The sequence below is a fragment of the Salmo salar genome, chromosome 11 (genome assembly GCF_965601325.2).
Source record: "Salmo salar chromosome 11, fSalSal1, whole genome shotgun sequence".
Lineage (NCBI taxonomy): Eukaryota > Metazoa > Chordata > Actinopteri > Salmoniformes > Salmonidae > Salmo > Salmo salar.
In genome coordinates, this window is record NC_138301.1 from 28715502 (window position 1) to 28737872 (window position 22371).

A 22371-nucleotide genomic window follows, 5' to 3' on the forward strand; every position below is an offset into this window, starting at 1 on the left:
GAGATGATGGCATCCTTTGACTCAAGAAATCGCTTCAACATATAAAATGTTGAATTCCACCTTGTAGTGCAGTCTTGTTTAGGCCTCAGCTCAGGCATCCCCATCTGGCGTTGTGTAGACTTTAGTTTTCAGCACCTACTGTGCTCCTGTGGAAGTATTCCACAGCTGCTTTTACTTTGTCCACAGTGGGCTTTATCACCTTCAGAGCATCTCTTACAATCAGGTTGATTGTGTGGGCAAGACATGGATGATGAGTCCATTTTATAATGTTCATGGCTTTGGTTATGTTAGCTGCATTGTCGCTAACACAACAGACCACTTTTCCATCTACTTGCCATTCTCTGGTCACTCTCAACAGTTCCTCTGCCAAGTTCTCTGAGGTGTGTCTGTCCCTGAACTCAAAGCAGTCCAGAAGACAGCTAGACATCGAGAAATCTTCAATGAAGTGACATGTAACCAACATGTAAGAAGTGGTTACCCTTGATGTCCAGCAGTCAGTGGACTCTTTCCCGCACTGAAGACTGTATGCTCTCGTACAGTTGTGGAATAAGTGATTTTGAAAGGATTTTCCTGCTTGGAATTGTGTACATTGGATTTAGACTATTGCTATAACTTATAAATCCTCTGTCCTCCACGATCGAAAATGTCTGGAAATCGGTGGCAATCATTTTAGCCAATGCAATATCAATTTGGCCTTGTTTTGCTACAGACAGACTTTGGCATAAACTGGTCCATAGAAGACTGCGTTGCTGTGGGTCGCGGAGTAGGCCTACTTGACTGAGTGGATACATCTCCACGTGTGGAGGTGCTGGCTCCACCACTATCACTAGCAGACCCGCTAGTTTGTCGAAGCTCCGCTACAGCTAGCTTCACAGTTGGGTGCACAGTTCGCATATGCCGGTGTAGGTTGTGCGTAGAACCGGCTTTATATGAGATTTTGTTTTGGCAAATTCTACACTGTGCTCTAATATTGTCTACATTATTAAAATGCATCCAAATGCTACTGTGCTTCCGACTCATTTTCCAGATGTTATTTTCACAGCTGTCCTTCCTCTCTCCTCGGATGCTAAGTGTGTGACTGAGTTAGCTCGGCCCTCTCATGCATCTTTGGTTCATTGGTTGACACTGCGTGTCTGATTGACAGGAATAACAGGTGAGGCTGTTAGTCTGAGCAGACAGTCAGAACGAATGTGTGTGCACTTGAGCATTTAGGCCTATATTATTTTATTTATTTTTTCGTTCTTTGAATTAGTTAATTCTATTAATTTAAATCTTTTGATTTTTTATATCTTAATTTTTTATAAATAGATTCGGCTCTTCTGATATGCGAGCCGGCTCCCAACGTTCACCTACAAGAGCCGACTCGTTCGCGAACGACCCATCACTAACCACAAGGCTCCAGTGTTTTACAAGTGAGGTCCCTTATGCAAGGCTCACTCGTGACCTTTAGCATTGCTTTCCAGTACATGAGCAAAGTCTAGGGTGCTCCGTTTTAATCATGTAAGAGGCATTCTTATCTCTTTTACTGCACAACTGCTTTGCCCTTCTTGCCCTGAAGAACTCTGAACAGCGAGCAGTACTTTGAGAAGCTACTTTTTTACTGCCTTTGAAAGTAAGTAATCATCAAATGTAAATGAAAAATAGCTGCCCATGCCTCCATGTAGTATCACAGGTTTTTGTCTATTCTTTAATCCTTTATCCTTCAATTCAAGGATAATGCCTTCGTGGTGGTGTTTCAATTGAAAATAGGATCTTACTCCATGTGAAAAACAAATTGTGAATGAGACATTAGCGGATGTCAGTTTCTGTATATGTAGTCGTAAATCCTGCAAGAGCATAAACTCATGCAGTGTCTTTGTTTTGTTAACTCTTAGGACAAAATGAATCTGGAAGAGTACTTCAAGAGGATCGGGTTCTACGGCCCATTTTCTAAACCAGACCTTGAAACACTGAACCAGGTCCACAAACACCATGTGATGTCAATACCATTTGAAAACCTCAGCATTCACTGTGGTGAGAAGATCACTATGGACCATGAGTTGATTTTCAATAAGATTGTGAGGAGCAATCGGGGGGGTTGGTGTTGTGAGAATAACCTCCTCTTTGCTTGGGTGCTAAAAGAGATGGGTTATAATCCAGTAACACTGGGTTCAAGAGTCTACAACAACACCATCAACCAGTTCGGCCCAAAAGACTCTCACCTCATCAACAAGGTAGTTATTGATGGGACTGCTTACATTGCAGATGTGAGCTTTGGGGCATCCTCCCAAATATGGTACCCTCTTGAGCTCGTCTCCGGGAAGGACCAGCCACAATCCCCTGGTGTCTTCCGTCTCATACAAGATGGAGACCTGTGGACCCTGGAGAAGACTGGTCGAAAGCCTCTGGTTCTCAATGAGGCCTTTACCAACTCACCTCTAGTAGACAAGAGCCCAACCAAGAAGATCTACGGCTTCACCCTGGTTCCCCGTGGGGTTGATAATTTCCTAGAGACTTCCCACTGCCTTCAGACAGATCCAAAGTCTCTATTCACCAACAAGTCCATCTGCTCACTGCAGACTGCTACAGGATTCAGAGCTCTAATTGGCTGGACCTTCAGTGAGGTCACCTACAACAACCAGGAGGGTTTTGATGTTTTGGATATGAAAGACATATCTGATGATGATGTTGATAAAGTGCTGAAGGAAATGTTTAATGTGTTGTTAGCAAACAAGCTGGTTCCCATAAACAACAAAGCTGGCTACACTATTTAAGAACTTGATTGCCTGTAACATTTCATATTTAATTTGATGTAATTGTAACGTAGCCTAGGCAAAGGCAAATCTAGTTGCTGCTACATTGACCAAAGATTCCTCACAACAGGATCTGTGAGATTTACAAAACATATTTAGTATTCTATCAATATAAAAACAAATATTTCACCAGAGTTGTTTATGCGGTCTTTGAACAGTCAATAAACATGCTTTTAAACAAATACATATTTAATGGTTATTTAGTCTCTGCGACCTACTTTCAAATCATATCTGAAGTGTGGATGAGTAGGTGCTAGGGGTTGCGCCGTAGCAGTTGCTTGTTTAAACCAATCACTATACGTTTTCCGAAATCGGCCAATCCACGTTAAGGTTTTCGCCTGTTCCCAATTGCCCTGGAGAACTAGCTAGCACATCCACCAGCCGGAGAGAAGAGCAATGAATTCCTTGGAACAGGCCGAAGGTAGTCAACATGGCAAGCAAATTCATTTATTTTCACAAATCATGATGCATTTTATTATAAGTGAAGTTTCGCTTTGAGGTAAAACGCACGGTGACAAATGTGCCTTTACAATTCACTTGAGTCGTTTGTTAGTCAGCCGCGGTGACGTAGCTAGCTAGGCTAACCTTTTCTCTTAAAGGACATTAATTGGTAAATTAGTCAAAATACCAAACTCAAGCTAATTACATTTTTGCTGGTTTCCCTCCGCGGGGGTTCGACATTAACTTGTACAAAAGAAATTCACACAAAGGCTTGTTAGCTACACTAATTAGCCGGCTAGCTAGCTATGCTATAAATAGTTAGCATACCAGTAGTTGTTAGCCCCAGAAGACCACCGCTGCACGCTCGCCAGAACTGTTAACCAATGCAAACGTATCCGCATACTTTACCCCATTTGATTGATTCTATTCATAACCTGGATATCTCAGAAGGTCGTTAACTATAGGCTTGTTTTGCCAGTCCAAACTAAACATAATTCCGTCGTTTTGGACAGGCGTCCTCGTGAAGATGTAACGGTTAACTATGAAGCTATGAAGCTACAATTTACTCTTCCAATAGCAATTCAGTGGAATCAGAGCATTTACTATGCAGGTGTGCTTAATTTACTTTTTGGATTACTCCATCGGTTCCAAACCAATCAAGCACAGCGCATATAAATTATATTGTATGTTTGTGGTTTTGATCAAGAACATTGGTAGAAATTTCGATGAATGCCCTGACGCGCAGGTTGTTTTTGCAGATCTAAAAGCTTTTGAGAGAAGATTAACAGAATACGTCTCCTGTTTGCAACCTGCAACTGGGAGGTGGCGAAGTAAGTATTTGTAGTTCCAGCTCTGTCTAACCATAATGAATGACTATATTGAAACGGTCTAACTATAATCAATGAGTACACTGCAACTGTCAAACCATAATCAGTAACATTTCAAGAGTAAATGGCCTCCCAGCCTGAGTATTTTGTATTTTCTTGTAAAGGATTCAGGCCTACATTATTCTGGCACATTTTTTTTATGGTGATATAATTCAATATCTCACATTTTGTTTCAGTGATTCTAATAGTTATCTCTGTTTGTACGGCAACTGGAGCCTGGAACTGGTTGATAGACCCTGACACACAGAAGGTCAGTATGTTTGTGATGGCAGCTTGATTGTGTATGTGATAAAGTAGGATACCTTTCACAAAGATCAGTGTGTTTGATTTTAGTTTGGTTGTCTGTGTTTGCCTGTCTGATCTCTCTGTACCTCTGGCTGTCTTTCTCAGGTGTCTTTCTTCTCATCGTTGTGGAACCATCCGTTTTTCACCATCAGCTGCATCACTTTGATCGCTCTGTTCTTTGCTGGAATACACAAAAGAGTCGTTGCACCATCAATGTATCCTTCCTCTTGTTTAAAGTTCCACACTTAATTTATTCAGTAGGATTAGGAAGAAGGAGAATTTTCAGTATAGTGACCCAGGTCTTTAGATGTTGTACACATGAAATTGTGTCATTCATAACGTTATCCACAACGTTATATTCCATTTTGTGCAACTCGAGACTTTTCTTCTACCAGCTGTGTTGCGTGGGCTATATCCGTGTACTATAGGGACTCACTCGGCCTGCACAGCTGCGTGGGGGAAACAGCGCTACTTGATTAAAATGTTGCGGATAAAGTTCGAAATGACACAATTTCATGTGTATAACATCTAAAGACCTACATCACTACTGAAAATAATCCTTTAAGGAAGTAGTGATATTGTTGAATGGTAAATGACAGCTATGGATCTGGTTGCCTTAATAATCCTATACATCACTATACTGAGAGTGCGTTTCTTTCCAAAAGGGTGTTGTTGTTTTTTTTCTTTTGTTCATGTCTTTTGTGTGCTCTGATGCTGCACAACAAGCAATGAGAAATTGAATTGCTGTTGTGGTTAGTTCCTCAAAAACAAGCCAAATCACAAGAGAAGTGTCTGGACCCTTCTATAACATGCCATTTACATAAAAAAATAGAGATTTACTTCAGAAATAGGACAATTCTCCTTTAACTCACTCTCTTCAAGTATTGCAGCTCGCTGTCGGACAGTTTTAGCAGAATACAACATGTCCTGCGATGATGTAAGTTGCATAAGTCACCTTTGTTGAGATTACCTTAATTCCTAATCAATTCGATCCAGCTGTCATGTTTTTGGTCATCCATTACATCATTTAAAAGTATGATTTTGAATTATTGCCTGTACATCTATGCATTCTATTGACTTTGATGGTTATGTCTCTTACAGACGGGGAAACTAATTCTCAAACCACGGCCACACATCCAATAACCACAAACTTGGAGAGGTGGGGAAATAAATGTTCTTAATGACTGTTGATTGCCACTGAATGACAGACTGACACAAGGACCAGAATCCTGTTTGGAGGATCTGAATTAACGTAAGAAGGAAGGAGATTGGGGAAATACAGAGGGGTGATTATGTTGATGTGCTCCATTACGTATTAATGAAGGATTGTGAGGGGAGAGGACATCAAACGCCTTTTTAACAGCATCTCAGTCAGTGTTATGGTTTCCCTTAAAGCTGCTTCTGGGCTCACACACCTTTTGACATAACTCATTCGCCATGAGTTCAGATGTGTTTATTTGTAATGGTGACATGCATTTGTTTTAGATAAATCTTTCTATTTTTAAACTAATTGTTATATACCTAATAAATACTTGTATCAAGATGTTTTCTATGATTTACTGTAGTATATGGTTGCAACCTGTAGACTGAGCTATGCTTTTGCTTCAGATTGTGAACGCGTGTACAACTTGTTTGAAAGTATCTCAGTGTGTAATTGTCTTTAGTTATTTTTATTGTATTCATGTTTAAGCATTGTTTAACTATATTCACTGGAAATTAGTTTGTGGTCTTCCAGCCATGTTAGACCGATAATTATTTCAAAGGGAGTCGAAGGATTAATCTGTAAAGTGTAAAAACGGTGTCCTGGTCTCGTTTTTGCGACATAAATACGACACCCCTTCTGCTTTGCGAGACTAACCACCATTTTACGGCACCGGGCGAATCTCCACGGATGTTCCACACGTCTTAAAATGATGCGAAACCTGAGAGCGTGACAGCCTACTACATGATAGATCAATATCGCTTCGCACTTAATCGAAATAAGCTATGGGCAAAAGTAGGACTAACAAATTTAGACGCCCACAGTTCACCGCAGAGGGACTGTCGGTAACTGCTGTAAAGGAAATGGAACAGGACCACGGTGAAGTCTTTGATGGAGTCGACTCTCCAGCTGGGGAGTTACTGGAGAAAGTAAGAGCCCCAAGATCTGACAACAGTACTGTTATTTCGGTCTATTTGATCATAGAGTGAAACCTATTTTATAAATGCTTGCAGGGCAGTTATGCATTACATAGGCATGTCGATGTTTACCAATGTGTCCACAACACAAATTAAATGTCTTCTTAAGGACCTTCCCGCATATGCAAAAAAACACGTGTTATTACATATTTTTATATTCACGCTCAAATGTGCCCCCCCCACCCCCCCAAAAATATATATATTCATTAATATTTCAGAGAAGTATACTGAACAAAAATATAACCACATGTAAAGTGTTGGTCCCATGTTTCATGAGCTGATATAAATGGTCCCAGAAGTTTTGCATATGTACAAAAAGCATATTTTGTTGACAAATTGTTTAAACCTCTTAGTGAGCATTTCTCCTTTGCCAAAATAATCCATCCACAGGTGTGGCATATCAAGAAGATGATTAAACAGCATGATCATGACCCAGGTGCACCTTTTGCTGGGGACAAAGGCCACTCTAAAATGTGCAGTTTTGTCACAGCACAATGCCACAGATCTATCCAGTTTTGAGGGAGCGTGCAATTGGCATGCTGCCTGCAGGAATGTCCACCAGAGCTGTTGCCAGAGAATTGAATTTTCATTTCTCTAACATAAGCCGCCTCCAACGTCATTTTAGAGAATTTGGCAGAACGTAAAACCGGCCTCATAACCGCAGACGACGTGAAACCGCACCAGGCCAGGACCTCCACATCCGGCTTCTTCACCTGCGGGATCGTTTGAGACCAGCCACTCGGACAGCAGATGAAACTGAGGAGTATTTCTCTCTAGTAAAGGCCTTCTGTGGGGGAAAAACTCATTCTCCCAGGCCACCCCATGGCTGCTCCCCTGCCCAGTCATTCCATAGATTAGGCCGGGCCTAATGAATTTATTTCAGTTGACTGATTTCCTTATATGAACTGTAACTCAGTAAAATTGTTGCATGTTGCATTTTATATTTTTGTTCAGTACATTGTAAAATGTAGTTCAGTGCCACTAAACAATGTTTCCCACATATACAACTGGAAGATAAAAGAACACAGATGGTATGAAAAAGTGAATATCCAAATAACCCCTGTTTATACTGTATGTGTTTAGTTGCAGAGTCCCAGTGCAGACGTGCGTGAGTTTGCCTGTGCCAGCATATCACGCGTGGTGCAGCAGAGCCACACCATCCCAGGCTTCCTCCAGCGGGATGCGGTGAGACGTCTCGGGCCCCTAATGCTGGACCGCAGCCTGGCCGTCAGGGAGACTGCCACAGGGGCACTCAGGTGAGCCCTCAGCCTCCCAAAGGAATGTTCACTGCCCAGTACTAGCCACTTAACAGACCCCCTGAGAGATGTGAGAGGGATCGTGTGGAGTTTGGACTGAGGATCAAGCCTATCAGATATTGCTAGATTGTTCAGAGAGTGTGCTAAATGTTAGATGTGAATGTAGATGGTTGTTGAAGCCATTATGTGCTGTAAGACAGAAGTAGGTTAGTGAAGGATGCTTTGGCTTGCTAAACAGACACAGAGAGTCCTCTTGAAATACCACACCCTCAATTAACTGTTAGCACTGATGTGATAGTTATTGTTCAAAGACTGAGTGATGTGTTCTTCTCACATCAGGAACCTGAGTGCCTGTGGGGGTCATGAGGTGTGTGACGACATGGTGAAACAGGACGTCATGACTCCTCTGACTGCTCTGCTTCGAGAGGTGAGGCCTTCCCTCGTAAATCATTCCTTAAAGTTGATGTATTTATGGGTGTGGCGCTGCTGTGCAAAGGTTATGTTTTTTCACATTTTGAACAACATATTTCATGGTGTGCATTTCTGAAAAGTGAAGCACCGACATACCTCCATTCCTTGATGGTTAGTCACATCAATGCATAGCTATTTTATAGGGCTGTATGTTTTCCAGACCTGGGTTCAAATACTACTTCAAACATCTGTTACTTTCATATACACTCAAAGTAAGTATTAAGATAGCTAGGCCTATATTTTATTTGAAAAGACAAGCAATTGAATATTTTAATGCATTTGGAAATACACTTGGAAACAGCATTTGAAATAAGAATATAGGTACTTGTTCTGGGCTGTGTATTTGAAAATACTCACAGAAAAAAGTATATTACATACTAGATACTCAAATACACATGTATTTGAACCCAGGTCTGGTGTTTTCAAAGTGTCTGAACTCCAGTACTGTTTCTTCACAGTGCTGTGCTGGGTTTGAGACCAATGCTGCCTTCTCGTTAAAAGGGCGGAAAAACACAGTGGAAGATGTAGCCAATGAAGCAGTTAACTTGCTGTGGAATCTCTGGTAAGAAAAAAGTACTAAATGTAGTAGTAACACTAATGTCAGCTGGTCAGTCCACCTAGTGATCTGGACATCCGTTGAGAAGCCTTCCCATAGAGATCCAAAATTGTATTAAATTCTGTTAGCTTGCCAATGTTTCTATGGTTCTTTCACACCATACTCTCCTGTTGTATTATCACCCTGTCTGTCAGTGAGAGCAGTAGCCAGGCACTCTCTGTGTTCAACAAAGCAGGCATTCTGGTTGTTATCCTACATTGTCTGGAGCGGTACACTCACAATATCAAGCTGGCTTTGTCAGCAGGTTAGTCTCATCAAACCAATTTTCACACGACTTTAATGAGCATTTTCACCATTTAAATATTTGATTTGATTATGTATTTTGTAGTAAGTCCCTGCTCCCCTTTGTCTTTAGCCCACTGTTTGCACACAGTGACTGAGGACAACGCAGAGTTGCTGTGTAGTATGAGCAATGCTGTATTAGGGACTCTAGAGAGTGTGCTGCTATCCTCACAGGCGGACATGGCTCACACACTGCTCAGGACACTGGCTGCAGGTATGGCTACAACATCTTTGTTGTCACATTATTTACAGATTTCTTTTACCTCACAATGTCAACCGGTCATTCACTCTGCATTCATTCTCTGACTAAAGTCAGAATCAGGGGTTGGAAGCTGTTTGTTAATAGCCTAACTAAATATCTAGTCTGATTCCAGTGCTCATTGTGTGCTTTGTGCTCCGTCCATTGACAGGGTCAGTGTGGAACCTGAAGAGCAGCCTGCCCACGGCCCGCCAGGCCCAGACCCTCAACGCCCTGATGGCCACCCTGTCCCAGTGCTTGGAGCTGGATGCTGGCACGCTGATACCCCAGCTCCACCAGGCTGAGGTGGCCCAAAGTGCCTCTGCCTCAGAGGCAGGGAACATGGAGGACCACCAGGTAGCTGCAGGGAATATGGCTGTAGAGGAGATGGAGGATGATGAGGAGGAGGGGGTTGGATCGAGGAGGAATGGAAAGGCAACCAAGATAGATAAAGACTTCTCTGACCTCCTGCCTGTAAGTCCTGTCCTTTTTCACTCAGAAACAAACCCATCAAAACCCTTTTGAGTTATGGTTATAAAGATCCAAAGTGACAGGGTTTAGTAAAGAGTATTGCATTTTCAGTTTTTAATATTCAGAGTACGTACCTGACTCCTCACTGTTAAATGCTGTGAAACAGCTGAATATTGATGAAACAGCACAGAGTATTACAGTTGGTATTCAGAGCTGTAGTGGCCCGCTCCTCAGGGAGATACTGCTTTGTTCAGCAGGCAGGAAGAGGGACACAGCAGGGTTTACTCAGGGACGTAAAGAGGTGGCTGTGTCCCTGCTGCAGTGTCAATAGTCAGCTTTTCTTTCTCCAGAGGGGCAAGGAGGAGCTGAGGGAGGCGACGGCCTTGCTGACAGCCCAGCAGACGTCCTTGGAGATCATCGTCAACATGTGCTGCTCTGATGGTGAGTGCTGTGGGCAGCAGTGTTTGGGCAGCAGAGCAGTACTGACCTGGGGGGCTTTGTTTTCATTACTGTTTGACACAGCTGTCTGGTACATGTTCATACATAAGAGGACAGCATTTTTACTGTTTGATGCTCAAATGCATATTTAGGATTTAAAATGAGCTTTTGTTGCTTTTTAGGTGTACGTCGGCTGTTGTGGCTCATTGTGTTTTTTTTTTTTGTAGACCCGTCAGACGATGAGTGGGAGGAGGCGTCGAGCAGCGACGAGAGTGAGATGTGTCCTGATGGCCTCTCTGAAGGGAACACCAGCCTCCTGTCCCCACTCTGTCTGTCTGCTGAGGTCCACGGGGCCCTGATCAACCACAACATCCCAGAGAAGGTGTGTGGGATTTCTTTCCTCACCTAACATAATTGTTTCACTTCACTTCTCATGTTTGTCTTTTTTCACATGCAAAATATAAAATAAGTAATGTCATGGTACTAGACTAATGAGTGTTCCTACTGTCTCTGTTATACCCACTACACTGTATGAAGGTGATAACCATCCATGTCTCTATATGTTCAAGGTTCTCAAGAAGACCCAGTTCCCCAGCAGCGAAGCCATGGACGTATGTCGTCACAATCCCACCTGGAAAATCTTGATGAAAAAGTAATTATCTGTCTAGCATGGTGTCATTTTCTTTGCCCTTAAAGAATGAGACCCTAGATATTCTGTGATATACTAGATCACAAGATAATTTGAGTGGTTTGTCATGATCCAAGTAACACTGAACCAATATGTGTCAATGTACGGCCCCAGTTGATTGAGGTATTCTATTTTTCTGGCTTATAATGGCATTACTGGTGTACACTTTGTTTACCACATCGCTACCTGCTTTTAGGAGTTGACTAAAATCAATTTCCCCCCAGGATGCATCAGGTGCAGTACAGGGCCCTGATGTGCCTTCACAACATGCTGTCTACTATGGACACTGAGTCCCTAGGGGGAGCAGCCGCTCTTCAGGCTGTTGCACAACACCTGTCAACACTGGTCTTCAGTCCTCCAGGTTAGATCTACATGTCGTACCATCTCTTCATTATTTGTATTAAATCTTTATTTTACTAGGAAGGTTGATTCACTTTCTTAGCAATGACCTTAACAAAAGGAGAGTAATTGTCTCATTCATAATTAATTTTTGGTTAATTTGCTTACTCAGAGATCCCTAAGGAGGAGGAATTCCTTGAGGCAGTTACCAGTGCCATGCGATCCCTCTTACAGATCATAGCCTATATGAAAATCCCACAAGTAAGACAGCTTACTCAAGCAGAGGAGAGTTTCTCTCTGAAGTACATTTTACCTAGCCTTACTGTCATCTGTCTGTTAGTTTATATAGTACCACAGCACTATCCCGACATGTCTCTTGGATGACTCATTGTTTATGTCTGTGTTTGTGTGTGTGTGTTGCCAGTGTACGACCCCCCAGCAGATGATGAGCCTGAGTGAGGCAGCGACCCGCTGTGACGTGGTCAGTGTGAGGGTGAATGCCCTGGCCATCCTAGGCATCACAGGAAGCACACTGGCTAAAGAGAAGGGGACAGCTGAAACTCTGCAGGTACTTTATTATTTTCATCCCTAGTTTTTGTTTGTATGAAATGTGTTTTAGATGGCTAAGGATTACTTCAGAATTAACTATTTTTGTAATAAAAAAATAAAAAAAGGTTTATTAACCCATCTTGGCTTTGTGACCATGATGTAATAACACTGCAATATCTTTTTATAGATGATTGGCAATGCCTTACTCCAAGTTGCAACAAAGGATGCCAACCTTGTGGTTTGTGGAGAGGCCCTGGATGCTCTGTTTGATGTTTTTGCGGATGGAGACGAGGCAGAGAGAGCAGCTGAAAACATCAACTTACTGTCTGCTCTGAAGGCACTTCAACCTGTCTTCAAGGCTAAGGTAATAGAGCTGCAGCCCATCACCAGGAACAGTTTGTATGCATTCTTCATGCAAATCAATGTTGTCATCTGTTTAGTTGCTGTTTCCTGTCCTCTTATGTGTCCTCTGTGTGCAGATTCGTAAAGAGGGGAAGGGAAAGTACAGCCCTGAGCAGCTGTGTGTGATGGACAACATCAAAGTCAACCTAAGAAGGTTTATTGGCTACCTGGAGACTGTGGTGAAAAAATGATAGCAGCCTGACACTACTACACCATCTGGCTGACATGAGATGAAATGACTCAGAATATACAGTACAATAGACCCTCATTAAAGGGACAGTTCAGTCCAAAAATCATCGTTTTGGAGTGAACTATCCCTTTAACATCTATATAACTGATTTTCATGTTGGTTGTCTTTTTGTTTTAACATTCTGACTGAAATGTGTAACTATTGTCCTTGGTAAGTGAGTGTTTACATAATTATGTGTACAAAAAAGGATGTGCGCTATTTTAAATGAATGAATGTTGCAGTACAGAGACAAATTATTTTACTTTATGTATAAAAGTACATTTCAATGTGCTGTATTTTAAAGAAATTGACAGAACATATGGTTTATTTTACACATATTTATCAACCAACTCTTACGTCACACACTATCATACTGTAGCCCTCCATGTTAGGAATGACCAGTTGTAGTATTCATGTGCTTCTCACCCAAAAATCCGCTAACTGACCCCATGTCATGAGTCTGGTGTCATGTTGTGCTGTCATGGAAAATGAGATGGATATGCCCAGTGTCAACTGATCATGTGAGATGTCATGAATAAAGCAGAACTCGCCATCCATTTACAAGGTGATTTAGTTAACATGATTTGGGTTGCTGAAAGTAAATTGATTACCTTGTTCTGATATTGGGGAGAATATAAAATAAAATGTATTTTGTGCTTTTCACAACACCCAAAGTCATTTTATATACAAGAAAATCAGCAGGATAAAAAGCAAAAATAAGTATGTAAAAGTACCGTTACACTAAACATAAGGACAGACTAACCATGGAGAACACTGAACATGGTGATATTATCCATGGAGAACACTAAACATGATGACAGATTAACCATGGAGAACACTAAACATGATGACAGATTAACCATGGAGAACACTAAACATGATGACAGATTATCCATGGAGAACACTAAACATGATGACAGATTATCCATGGAGAACACTAAACATGATGACAGATTATCCATGGAGAACACTAAACATGATGACAGATTAACCATGGAGAACACTAAACATGACAGATTAACCATGGAGAACACTAAACATGATGACAGATTAACCATGGAGAACACTAAACATGATGACAGATTATCCATGGAGAACACTAAACATGATGACAGATTAACCATGGAGAACACTAAACATGATGACAGATTAACCATGGAGAACACTAAACATGATGACAGATTAACCATGGAGAACACTAAACATGATGACAGATTATCCATGGAGAACACTAAACATGATGACAGATTAACCATGGAGAACACTAAACATGATGACAGATTAACCATGGAGAACACTAAACATGATGACAGATTAACCATGGAGAACACTAAACATGACAGATTAACCATGATGACAACATTAACACTAAACATGACAGACCAATCAAGGAAGTGAATTAGACAGAAGATAAAAGCTAAGACAACAGAGACTATGGGTAAGCCTGTGGGAAGAGGTCTGTCTTTAGTGTGGACTTGAATATGTGTATGCATTGCGAGTTTCTGACATGGAGTGGGAGGGTGTCTTTACCAAGGCAGTTTCAATGCTATGCATAGCCCGGAAGCCTGACCTGGTTGGATTCCAAAAGTCCCTGAGAGGTCATGTTCTGTTGGATTTGTGATGCTACCACCCACTCAAGCACTTTGGTGAGGAAGGGGAGGTTTGAGATTGGCCTGTAGTTTGTGAGGATCTCAGGGTCCAGGCCCTGTTTCTTCCGTATGGGAGTTAAAGCCGTTCTTTTCAAAGCCGTAAGAACAATGCCAGATGTGAGAGATGCATTTACAATTTTGACCACCAGGAGGCAGAGAACAGAGAGGCATGCCTTAACTAAGGCAGTGGTCAAGGGAGCAAGTTGTGATTTTGGATTTAGAAAATAGTTCAGCAATGGTGGTTTCATTGACAAGGGAGAAGGCACTGCTGTTGGTTGGTATATTGCCTCTACTTTGATATGCTGCTTTCATACTTTGAAGTAATGGAAATTACATTTATCAGCCTGATGGATAGAATGTCCTGTCATGACATGAAGTAACCATTTAAGTTCGGTTTATTTTAGTTTTTTTTATTACAAACCTCCCACATACTTATTTCAGTGTGTCCTCCATGTTCTGTGAAAATAATTCATCAATCGCCCATTGTTACGCAACAAGTAACATGTTCTGCTCTTGCGCAAGAACTACACTTTCTCCGCCCTTTTCGAATCACCATTTCACTCTGTGCGAATCTGCGGCTGCGCAGTGTCCGCCATTGAGGACCCACGATCAGAAGGAAAGGGTCAGAATCGCTTCGATATGCAACGGCGCACGTTTCCTTTATTCTTGAATCCAAACTTTGCCAACATCCACACGTCGCCTACTGTATAATAATAATATCTGATATTCGTTTTAATTCATGGATGCCAGATATAGATATTTTATAGCAATTTGAAGTAACCTACCTAGCTAACGTTAGTCCGCTGTGAAGCTTACGAGTGAGGCTAGCTAGCTACCGTGCTAGCTTTAGCTACACGAACTGAGCCTTGCTCTGGGGCAGTGTGCCTGCAGTGTCGTTTGATGGATCCAAGAATCGCTTGGTTTCAGCCAGAACAACGTGGGCCAGCCAACAGCCTGTGGATGCAGATTTGGGAAACAACTCAAGGACTGGGGAATCTGTACTTCAATAACAACTGTAACACGGGTAGTTTGTCTGACACGTCAAGCCTCAGTCCGAAATCGAATATCAACGGGACATTGGGTAACGTGATCTCGTGCATGAACGGAGCTGTCACTAACAGCGAACCCCGGAACCAGGGAATGTCCAACTCAACGAAAGACAGAGATGTAGTAGAACAACGAGACTTTATTCCGTTGGAAACGAATAACAACCACAACAACCGTTCATCGTTGGGGAGGGGCAGCGCAGGGGGGCAAGTGTGTACTCGGGTCTCTGGGGTCTCAGGACACCCCAACAAAAGGAAAAGAGACAACAAGGCTAGTACTTATGGATTCAACAGTAGCCTCGAGACCGGAGGCTGTGGTTACACGGGAACACCATGGAAAGTCAAGAACTACTCTGAAGGAATCTTGGGGTAAGAAACAAAATGACACAAATAAAAACTAGCTACAAGTAACGTTAGCTAACTAATATAACGTTACAAGTTAATTATAAATCACGCGTTATCTAGCTAACGTTATCTATCTCTGCCACACTAACGTTAGTTGGTTACACAACTAGCCAGCCAGCTAACTTGGCTGATGAAGTGAGCGCACATTTTCCTATGGTTAGACAATATAGCCATATTTAGGCGTTCCGATTTGACCGTCACGCGTCATTTTGGGGGACGTTCCTAACCTGATAAGGTCAGTCGAAGGCAATGGGACAGTTAACGTTAACTAGCTAGTTAGTTAGCTACCTCCAGTCGTTTGTTTTATGACCTTGGTAGCTAGCTACCTCGTGGTTGCCAACATCTGCATGTGTTCGCTAGGCTGACGAGCAAAGCAAAAAGTCAAATCCGACTGACATTTAGCTAAAAGCACGAGTACTGTTCGGTAGGCATAGTCAATGCAGAACTCTTTTCTTGATAGTTGACATGTTACTCACTGTCAGGCTAAGCCTGCCTATCTGATGCTGGTATTTCTCGTCTGTTTCACTGTTGCCAATTTGCAGCAATTAAAACCGAAAAAACAATTATCTGGTTGATATAAAAGTCAGAAGTATCTATTCTAGTTCCAAATGTACTAAAAGGTGTAGATGGTATACTTTTGGTCATAGTCAGTATTTTCCCAAATTTAGATTTGCGAGATTTAAGAAATCCACCCATTTCTTTAGACAGCAGATATACTGACTTCTTTACATGGGACAACAATACGACATCGTCGCCAATGTTATGTTGAAGGAACAAGACTTGTTCTTTATTAAACAGCGTGGGTTTTTTCCAACTCGCACATCCTCACATTTGTGAGCTAACTTTGGCATCACAAACACAATTTATTCCTTTAGCCAAAGTCGTCATAGGGTGGCTGTTTGGGGAATAGGAACAAACAATGATAACTGTCACATTACATATAGCAAACATAACAGACCCACATCTAACCACAACCCCAAGAAGCAATCTATTTCTTAATGACTGTGGAAAAGTGAGGTGAAATCAGTGAGTTCTGCCCCACTTTAAAGAGGAGCGGCTGGGCAGATGCAAATTATAATTTTTCCCCCAGCTTTATTTAACCAGGTAGGCCAGTTGAGAACAAGTTCTCATTTACAACTGCGACCTGGCCAAGATAAAGCAAAGCAGTGCGACAAAAACAACAGTTTCACATAAACAAACATACAGTCAATCCCTTTCTAGGGAGTGTTTCCTAGCCATCGTGCTTCTACACCTGCATTGCTTGCTGTTTGGGGTTTTAGGCTGGGTTTCTGTACAGCACTTTGATATATCAGCTGATGTAAGAAGGGCTATATAAATAAATTTAGTTTGAATAACACAAAAGAAAATAAAAATAGAAAAATCTATGTACAGTGTGTACAAATGTAGGAATGTAGGCAATAAATACGCCATAGAGGCGCAAATAATTACAATTTAACATTATTACCGGAGTGATATATGTGCAGATGATGATGTGCAAGTAGAGATACTGGGGTGCAAAAGAGCAAGAGGGTAAGTAATAATATGGGGATGAGGTAGCCTGGTGTGCTATTTACAGATTGGCTATGTACAGTGATTGGTAAGTTGCTCTGACAGCTGATGCTTAATGTTAGAGAGGGAGATGTAAGACTCCAGCTTCAGTGATTTTTGCAATTCGTTCCAGACATTGGCAGCAGAGAACTGTAAGGAAAGGCGGCCAAAGGAAGTGCTGCCTTTGGGGTGCAATATACCTGCTGGGGCGGGGGGGGGGGGTGTTGCTATGGTGACCAGTGAGCTGAGATAAGGTGGGGCTTTACCTAGCAAAGACTTATAGATGACCTGGAGCCAGTGGGTTTGGCGATGGATATGTAGTGAGGGCCAGCCAACGAGAGCATACAGGTCGCAGTGGTGGGTAGTATATGGGGCTTTGGTGATAAAACGGATGGCACTGTGATAGACTGCATCCGATTTGCTGAGTGTTGGAGGCTATTTTGTAAATGACATCGCCGAAGTCATGGATCGGTAGGTTAGTCAGTTTTACGAGGGTATGTTTGGCGGCATGAGTGAAGGATGCTTTGTTGCGAAATAGGAAGCCGATTCTAGATTTCATTTTGGATTGGAGATGCTTAATGTGAGTCTGGAAGGAGAGTTTACAGTCTAACCAGACATCTAGGTATTTGTAGTTGTCCACATATTCTTAGTCAGAACCGTCCAGAGTAGTGATGCTAGTCAGGAGGGTGCGGGCAGCAGTCGGTTGAAGAGCATGCACTTATTTTTACTAATCTTGACCACCAGGAGGCAGAGAACAGAGAGGCATGCCTTAACTAAGGCAGTGGTCAAGGGAGCAAGTTGTGATTTTGGAGTTAGAAAATAGTTCAGCAATGGTGGTTTCATTGACAAGGAAGAAGGCACTGCTGTTGGTTGGTATATTGCCTCCACTTTGATATGCTGCTTTCATACTTTGAAGTAATGGAAATTACATTTATCAGCCTGATGGATAGAATGTCCTGTCATGACATGAAGTAACCATTTAAGTTCGGTTTATTTTAGTTTTTTTTTTATTACAAACCTCCCACATACTTATTTCAGTGTGTACTCCATGTTCTGTGAAAATAATTCATCAATCGCCCATTGTTACGCAACAAGTAACATGTTCTGCTCTTGCGCAAGAACTACACTTTCTCCGCCCTTTTCGAATCACCATTTCACTCTGTGCGAATCTGCGGCTGCGCAGTGTCCGCCATTGAGGACCCACGATCAGAAGGAAAGGGTCAGAATCGCTTCGATATGCAACGGCGCACGTTTCCTTTATTCTTGAATCCAAACTTTGCCAACATCCACACGATGCTAGTCGGGTGGGTGCGGGCAGCAATCGGTTGAAGAGCATGAACTTAGTTTTACTAGCATTTCAAAAGCAGGTGGAGGCCATGGAAGGAGTGTTGTATGGTGTTGGAGCTCGTTTTGGAGGTCTGTTAGCACAGTGTCCAAAGAAGGGCCAGATGTATACAGAATGGTGTCGTCTGCATAGATGGATCAGAGAATCACCAGCAGCAAGAGCGACTTCATTGATATATACAGAGAAAAGAGTCGGACCGAAAATTTAGCCCTGTGGCACCCCCATAGAGACTGCCAGAGGTCCGGACAACAGGCCCTCCGATTTGACACACTGAACTCTATCTGAGAAGTAGTTGGTGAACCATGCTTTTGAGAAGCCAAGGCTATTGAGTCTGCTGATAAGAATTTACAGAGTCAAAAGCCTTGGCAAGGTCGATGAAGATGGCTGCACAGTATTGTCTTTTATCGATGGCGGTTATATCATTTAGGACCTTGAGCGTGGCTGAGGTGCACCCATGACCAGCTCGGAAACCAGATTGCATAGTGGAGAAGGTACGGTGGGATTCGAAATGGTCGGTGATCTGTTTGTTAACTTGGCTTTCGAAGATTTTAGAAAGGCAGGGCAGGATGGATATAGGTCTATAACAGTTTGGGTCTAGAGTAGAGGTCGACCGATTATGATTTTTCAGCGCCAATACCGATTATTGGAGGACCCAAAAAGGCTGCTACCGATTAATCGGCCGGTTGTTTGTTGTTGTTTTTGTAATAATGACAATTGCAACAATACTGAATGAACGCTTATTTTAACTTAATATAATACATAAATACTATCAATTTAGCCTCAAATAAATGATGAAACATGTTCAATTTGGTTTAAATAATGAAAAAACTAAGTGTTGGAGAAGAAAGTAAAAGTGCAATATGTGCCATGTAAAAAAGCTAACGTTTAAGTTCCTTGCTCAAAACATATGAAAGCTGGTGGTTCCTTTTAACATGAGTCTTCAATATTCCCAGGTAACAAGTTTTGGGTTGTAGTTATTATAGGACTATTTCTCTCTATACCATTTGTATTACATATACATTTGTCTATTGGATTTCTAATAGGTACTTTAGTATTGCCAGCCTAATCTCGGGAGTTGATAGGCTTGAAGTCATAAACAGCGCAATGCTTGAAGCATTGCGAAGAGCTGCTGGCAAACGAAGTAAAGTGCTGTTTGAATGAATGCTTACGAACCTGCTGCTGCCAACCACCGCTCAGTCAGACTGCGCTATCAAATCATAGACTTAATTATAATAACACACAGAAATACAAGCCGTAGGTTATTAATATGGTCAAATCCAGAAACTATAATTTCGAAAACAAATAGTTTATTCTTTCAGTGAAATACGGAAGCGTAACGTATTTTATCTAACGGGTGGCATCCCTAAGTCTAAATATTCCTGTTACATTGCACAACCTTCAATGTCATAATTACGTAAAATTCTGGCAAATTAGTTCGCAACGAGCCAGGCGGCCCAAACTGCTACATATACCCTGACTCTGTTGCACAGAATGTAAGAGAAGTGACACAATTTCCCGAGTTAACCTGTTATGGATAGGGGGCAGTGTTTTCACGGCCGGATAAAAAACCTACCCGATTTAATCTGATTATTACTCCTGCCCAGAAACGAGAAGTTGCATATCATTATTAGCTTTGGATAGAAACCACTCCAAAGTTTCTAAAACTGTTTGAATGGTGTCTGTGAGTATAACAGAACTCATTTGGCAGGCCAAAACCTGAGAAGATTCTGTACAGGAAGTACCCTGTCTGACCATTTCTTGGCCTTCTTGATTATCTCTATCCAAAACAGGGGATCTCTGCTGTTACGTGACACTTCCTACGGCTCCCATGGGCTCTCAAAAGGCGGCAAAAAGCTGAATCGTGGCTTTGAAGCATCTGGCTGTAAAACATTAGCGCGTTTGGGTAGTGGCCGGTCAGAGTACTATGAGACTGAGGCTCGTGCACGAGTCGACTCCATGTTTACTTTCTCTCTCTTTGAACGAAAACCACCACTACCGGTCGGAATATTATCGCTTTTTTACGAGAAAAATGGCATAAATTTATTTTAAACAGCGGTTGACATGCTTCGAAGTACGGTAATGGAAAATTTAGAATTTTTTTTTTGTCACGAAATGCGTCGGGCGCGTAACCCTTCGTCACCCTTGGATAGTGTCTTGAACGCACGAACAAAACGCCGCTATTTGGATATAACTATGGATTATTTTGAACCAAACCAACATTTGTTATTGAAGTAGCAGTCCTGGGAGTGCATTCTGACGAAAAACACCAAAGCTAATCAAACTTTTCTAATAGTAAATCAGAGTTTGGTGAGGGTCAAACTTGGTGGGTGTCAAAATAGCTAGCCGTGATGGCTGGGCTATCTACTCAGAATATTGCAAAATGTGCTTTCACCGAAAAGCTATTTTAAAATCGGACACCTCGATTGCACAAAGGAGTTCTGTATCTATAATTCTTAAAATAATTATGTTTTTTGTGAACGTTTATCGTGAGTAATTTAGTAAATTCACCGGAAGTGTTCGGTGGGAATGCTAGTTCTGAACGTCACATGCTAATGTAAAAAGCTGGTTTTTGATATAAATATGAACTTGATTGAACAAAACATGCATGTATTGTATAACATAATGTCCTAGGAGTGTCATCTGATGAAGATCATCAAAGGTTAGTGCTGCATTTAGCTGTGGTTTGGGTTTATGTGACATTATATGCTAGCTTGAAAAATGGGTGTCTGAATATTTCTGGCTGGGTACTCTGCTGACATAATCTAATGTTTTGCTTTTGCTGTAAAGCCTTTTTGAAATCGGACAGTGTGGTTAGATAAAGGAGAGTCTTGTCTTTAAAATTGTGTAAAATAGTCATATGTTTGAAAAATTGAAGTTTTTGTATTTTTGAGGAATTTGTAATTCGCGCCACGCCTATCATTGGATATTGGAGCAGGTGTTCTGCTAGCGGAACGTCTAGATGTAAGAGGTTAAAAGAAATTGATGTTAGCAGGCAATATTAACTAAATATGCAGGTTTAAAAATATATACTTGTGTATTGATTTTAAGAAAGACATTGATGTTTATGGGTAGGTACACGTTGGAGCTACGACAGTCCTTTTTCGCGAATGCGCACAGCATCGATTATATGCAACGCAGGACAGGCTAGATAAACTAGTAATATCATCAACCATGTGTAGTTAACTAGTGATCATGATTGATTGTTCTTTAAGATAAGTTTAATGCTAGCTAGCAACTTACCTTGGCTTCTTACTGCATTCGCGTAACAGGCAGGCTCCTCGTGGAGTGCAATGTAAATCAGGTGGTTCGAGCGTTGGACTAGTTAACCGTAAGGTAGCAAGATTGAATTCCCAAGCTGACAAGGTAAAAATCTGGCGTTCTGCCCCTGAACAAGGTAGTTAACCCACCGTTCCTAGGCCGTCGTTGAAAATAATGTGTTAACTGACTTGCCTTGTTAAAAAATATTATATATATAAAAATCGGTGGCCCAAAATACCGATTGTTTTGTAAACTTGAAATCGGACCCAATTAATCGGCAATTCCGATTAATCGGTCGACCTCTAGTCCAGACCTCTTAGTAGAGTCTGAACTCTACTATTTTTATTTAACCCTTATTTAAATGTTCTGACCTGTTGCACCCTCTACAACCACAGTGACTACTATTTTTTTGACCCTGCTGGTCATCCATGTTCTGTTATAATATCCACCCGGGACAGCCAGAAGAGGACTGGCCACCCCTCATAGCCTGCTTCCTCTCTAGGTTTCTTCCTAGGTTCCGGCCTTCCTAGGGAGTTTTTCCTAGCCACCATGCTTCTA

General features: G+C 41.8%; 4 protein-coding genes across 5 annotated transcripts in view; all 4 read left to right on the plus strand.

Moving 5' to 3' along the window:
* Positions 1-1451: 1451 nt before the first annotated feature.
* On the plus strand, positions 1452-2974 carry LOC106562381 (arylamine N-acetyltransferase, pineal gland isozyme NAT-10). Its single transcript, XM_014127237.3, has 2 exons — positions 1452-1612; positions 1875-2974. Exon 2 carries the CDS (start codon positions 1881-1883, stop codon positions 2751-2753), a length of 873 nt encoding a protein of 290 aa, XP_013982712.1. The 5' UTR covers positions 1452-1612; positions 1875-1880; the 3' UTR covers positions 2754-2974.
* A 109-nt stretch (positions 2975-3083) lies between these two features.
* On the plus strand, positions 3084-5948 carry tm188 (Transmembrane protein 188). Of its 2 annotated transcripts, none has more exons than XM_014127226.3 (6): positions 3084-3213; positions 3992-4063; positions 4297-4370; positions 4511-4620; positions 5288-5342; positions 5507-5948. In XM_014127226.3, exons 1-6 carry the CDS (start codon positions 3189-3191, stop codon positions 5546-5548), a joined length of 378 nt encoding a protein of 125 aa, XP_013982701.1. In that variant the 5' UTR covers positions 3084-3188; the 3' UTR covers positions 5549-5948.
* Positions 5949-6172: 224 nt separating this feature from the next.
* Positions 6173-13230, plus strand: LOC106562380 (HEAT repeat-containing protein 3). Its single transcript, XM_014127236.3, has 15 exons — positions 6173-6535; positions 7667-7839; positions 8179-8266; positions 8769-8872; positions 9061-9170; positions 9282-9422; positions 9619-9920; positions 10268-10358; positions 10583-10737; positions 10925-11007; positions 11268-11404; positions 11555-11643; positions 11807-11950; positions 12119-12295; positions 12411-13230. The coding sequence occupies exons 1-15, from the start codon at positions 6392-6394 to the stop codon at positions 12522-12524; spliced, it is 2052 nt and encodes a 683-aa protein (XP_013982711.1). The 5' UTR covers positions 6173-6391; the 3' UTR covers positions 12525-13230.
* Positions 13231-14823: 1593 nt separating this feature from the next.
* LOC106562382 (terminal nucleotidyltransferase 4B) overlaps positions 14824-22371 on the plus strand; it is a 35776-nt gene continuing 28228 nt past the window's right edge. The window contains exon 1 of the mRNA XM_045689295.2: positions 14824-15626. Coding sequence (XP_045545251.2) covers positions 15112-15626 — 515 coding nt within the window. The 5' untranslated portion in view covers positions 14824-15111. The remainder of the gene's footprint in view (positions 15627-22371) is intronic.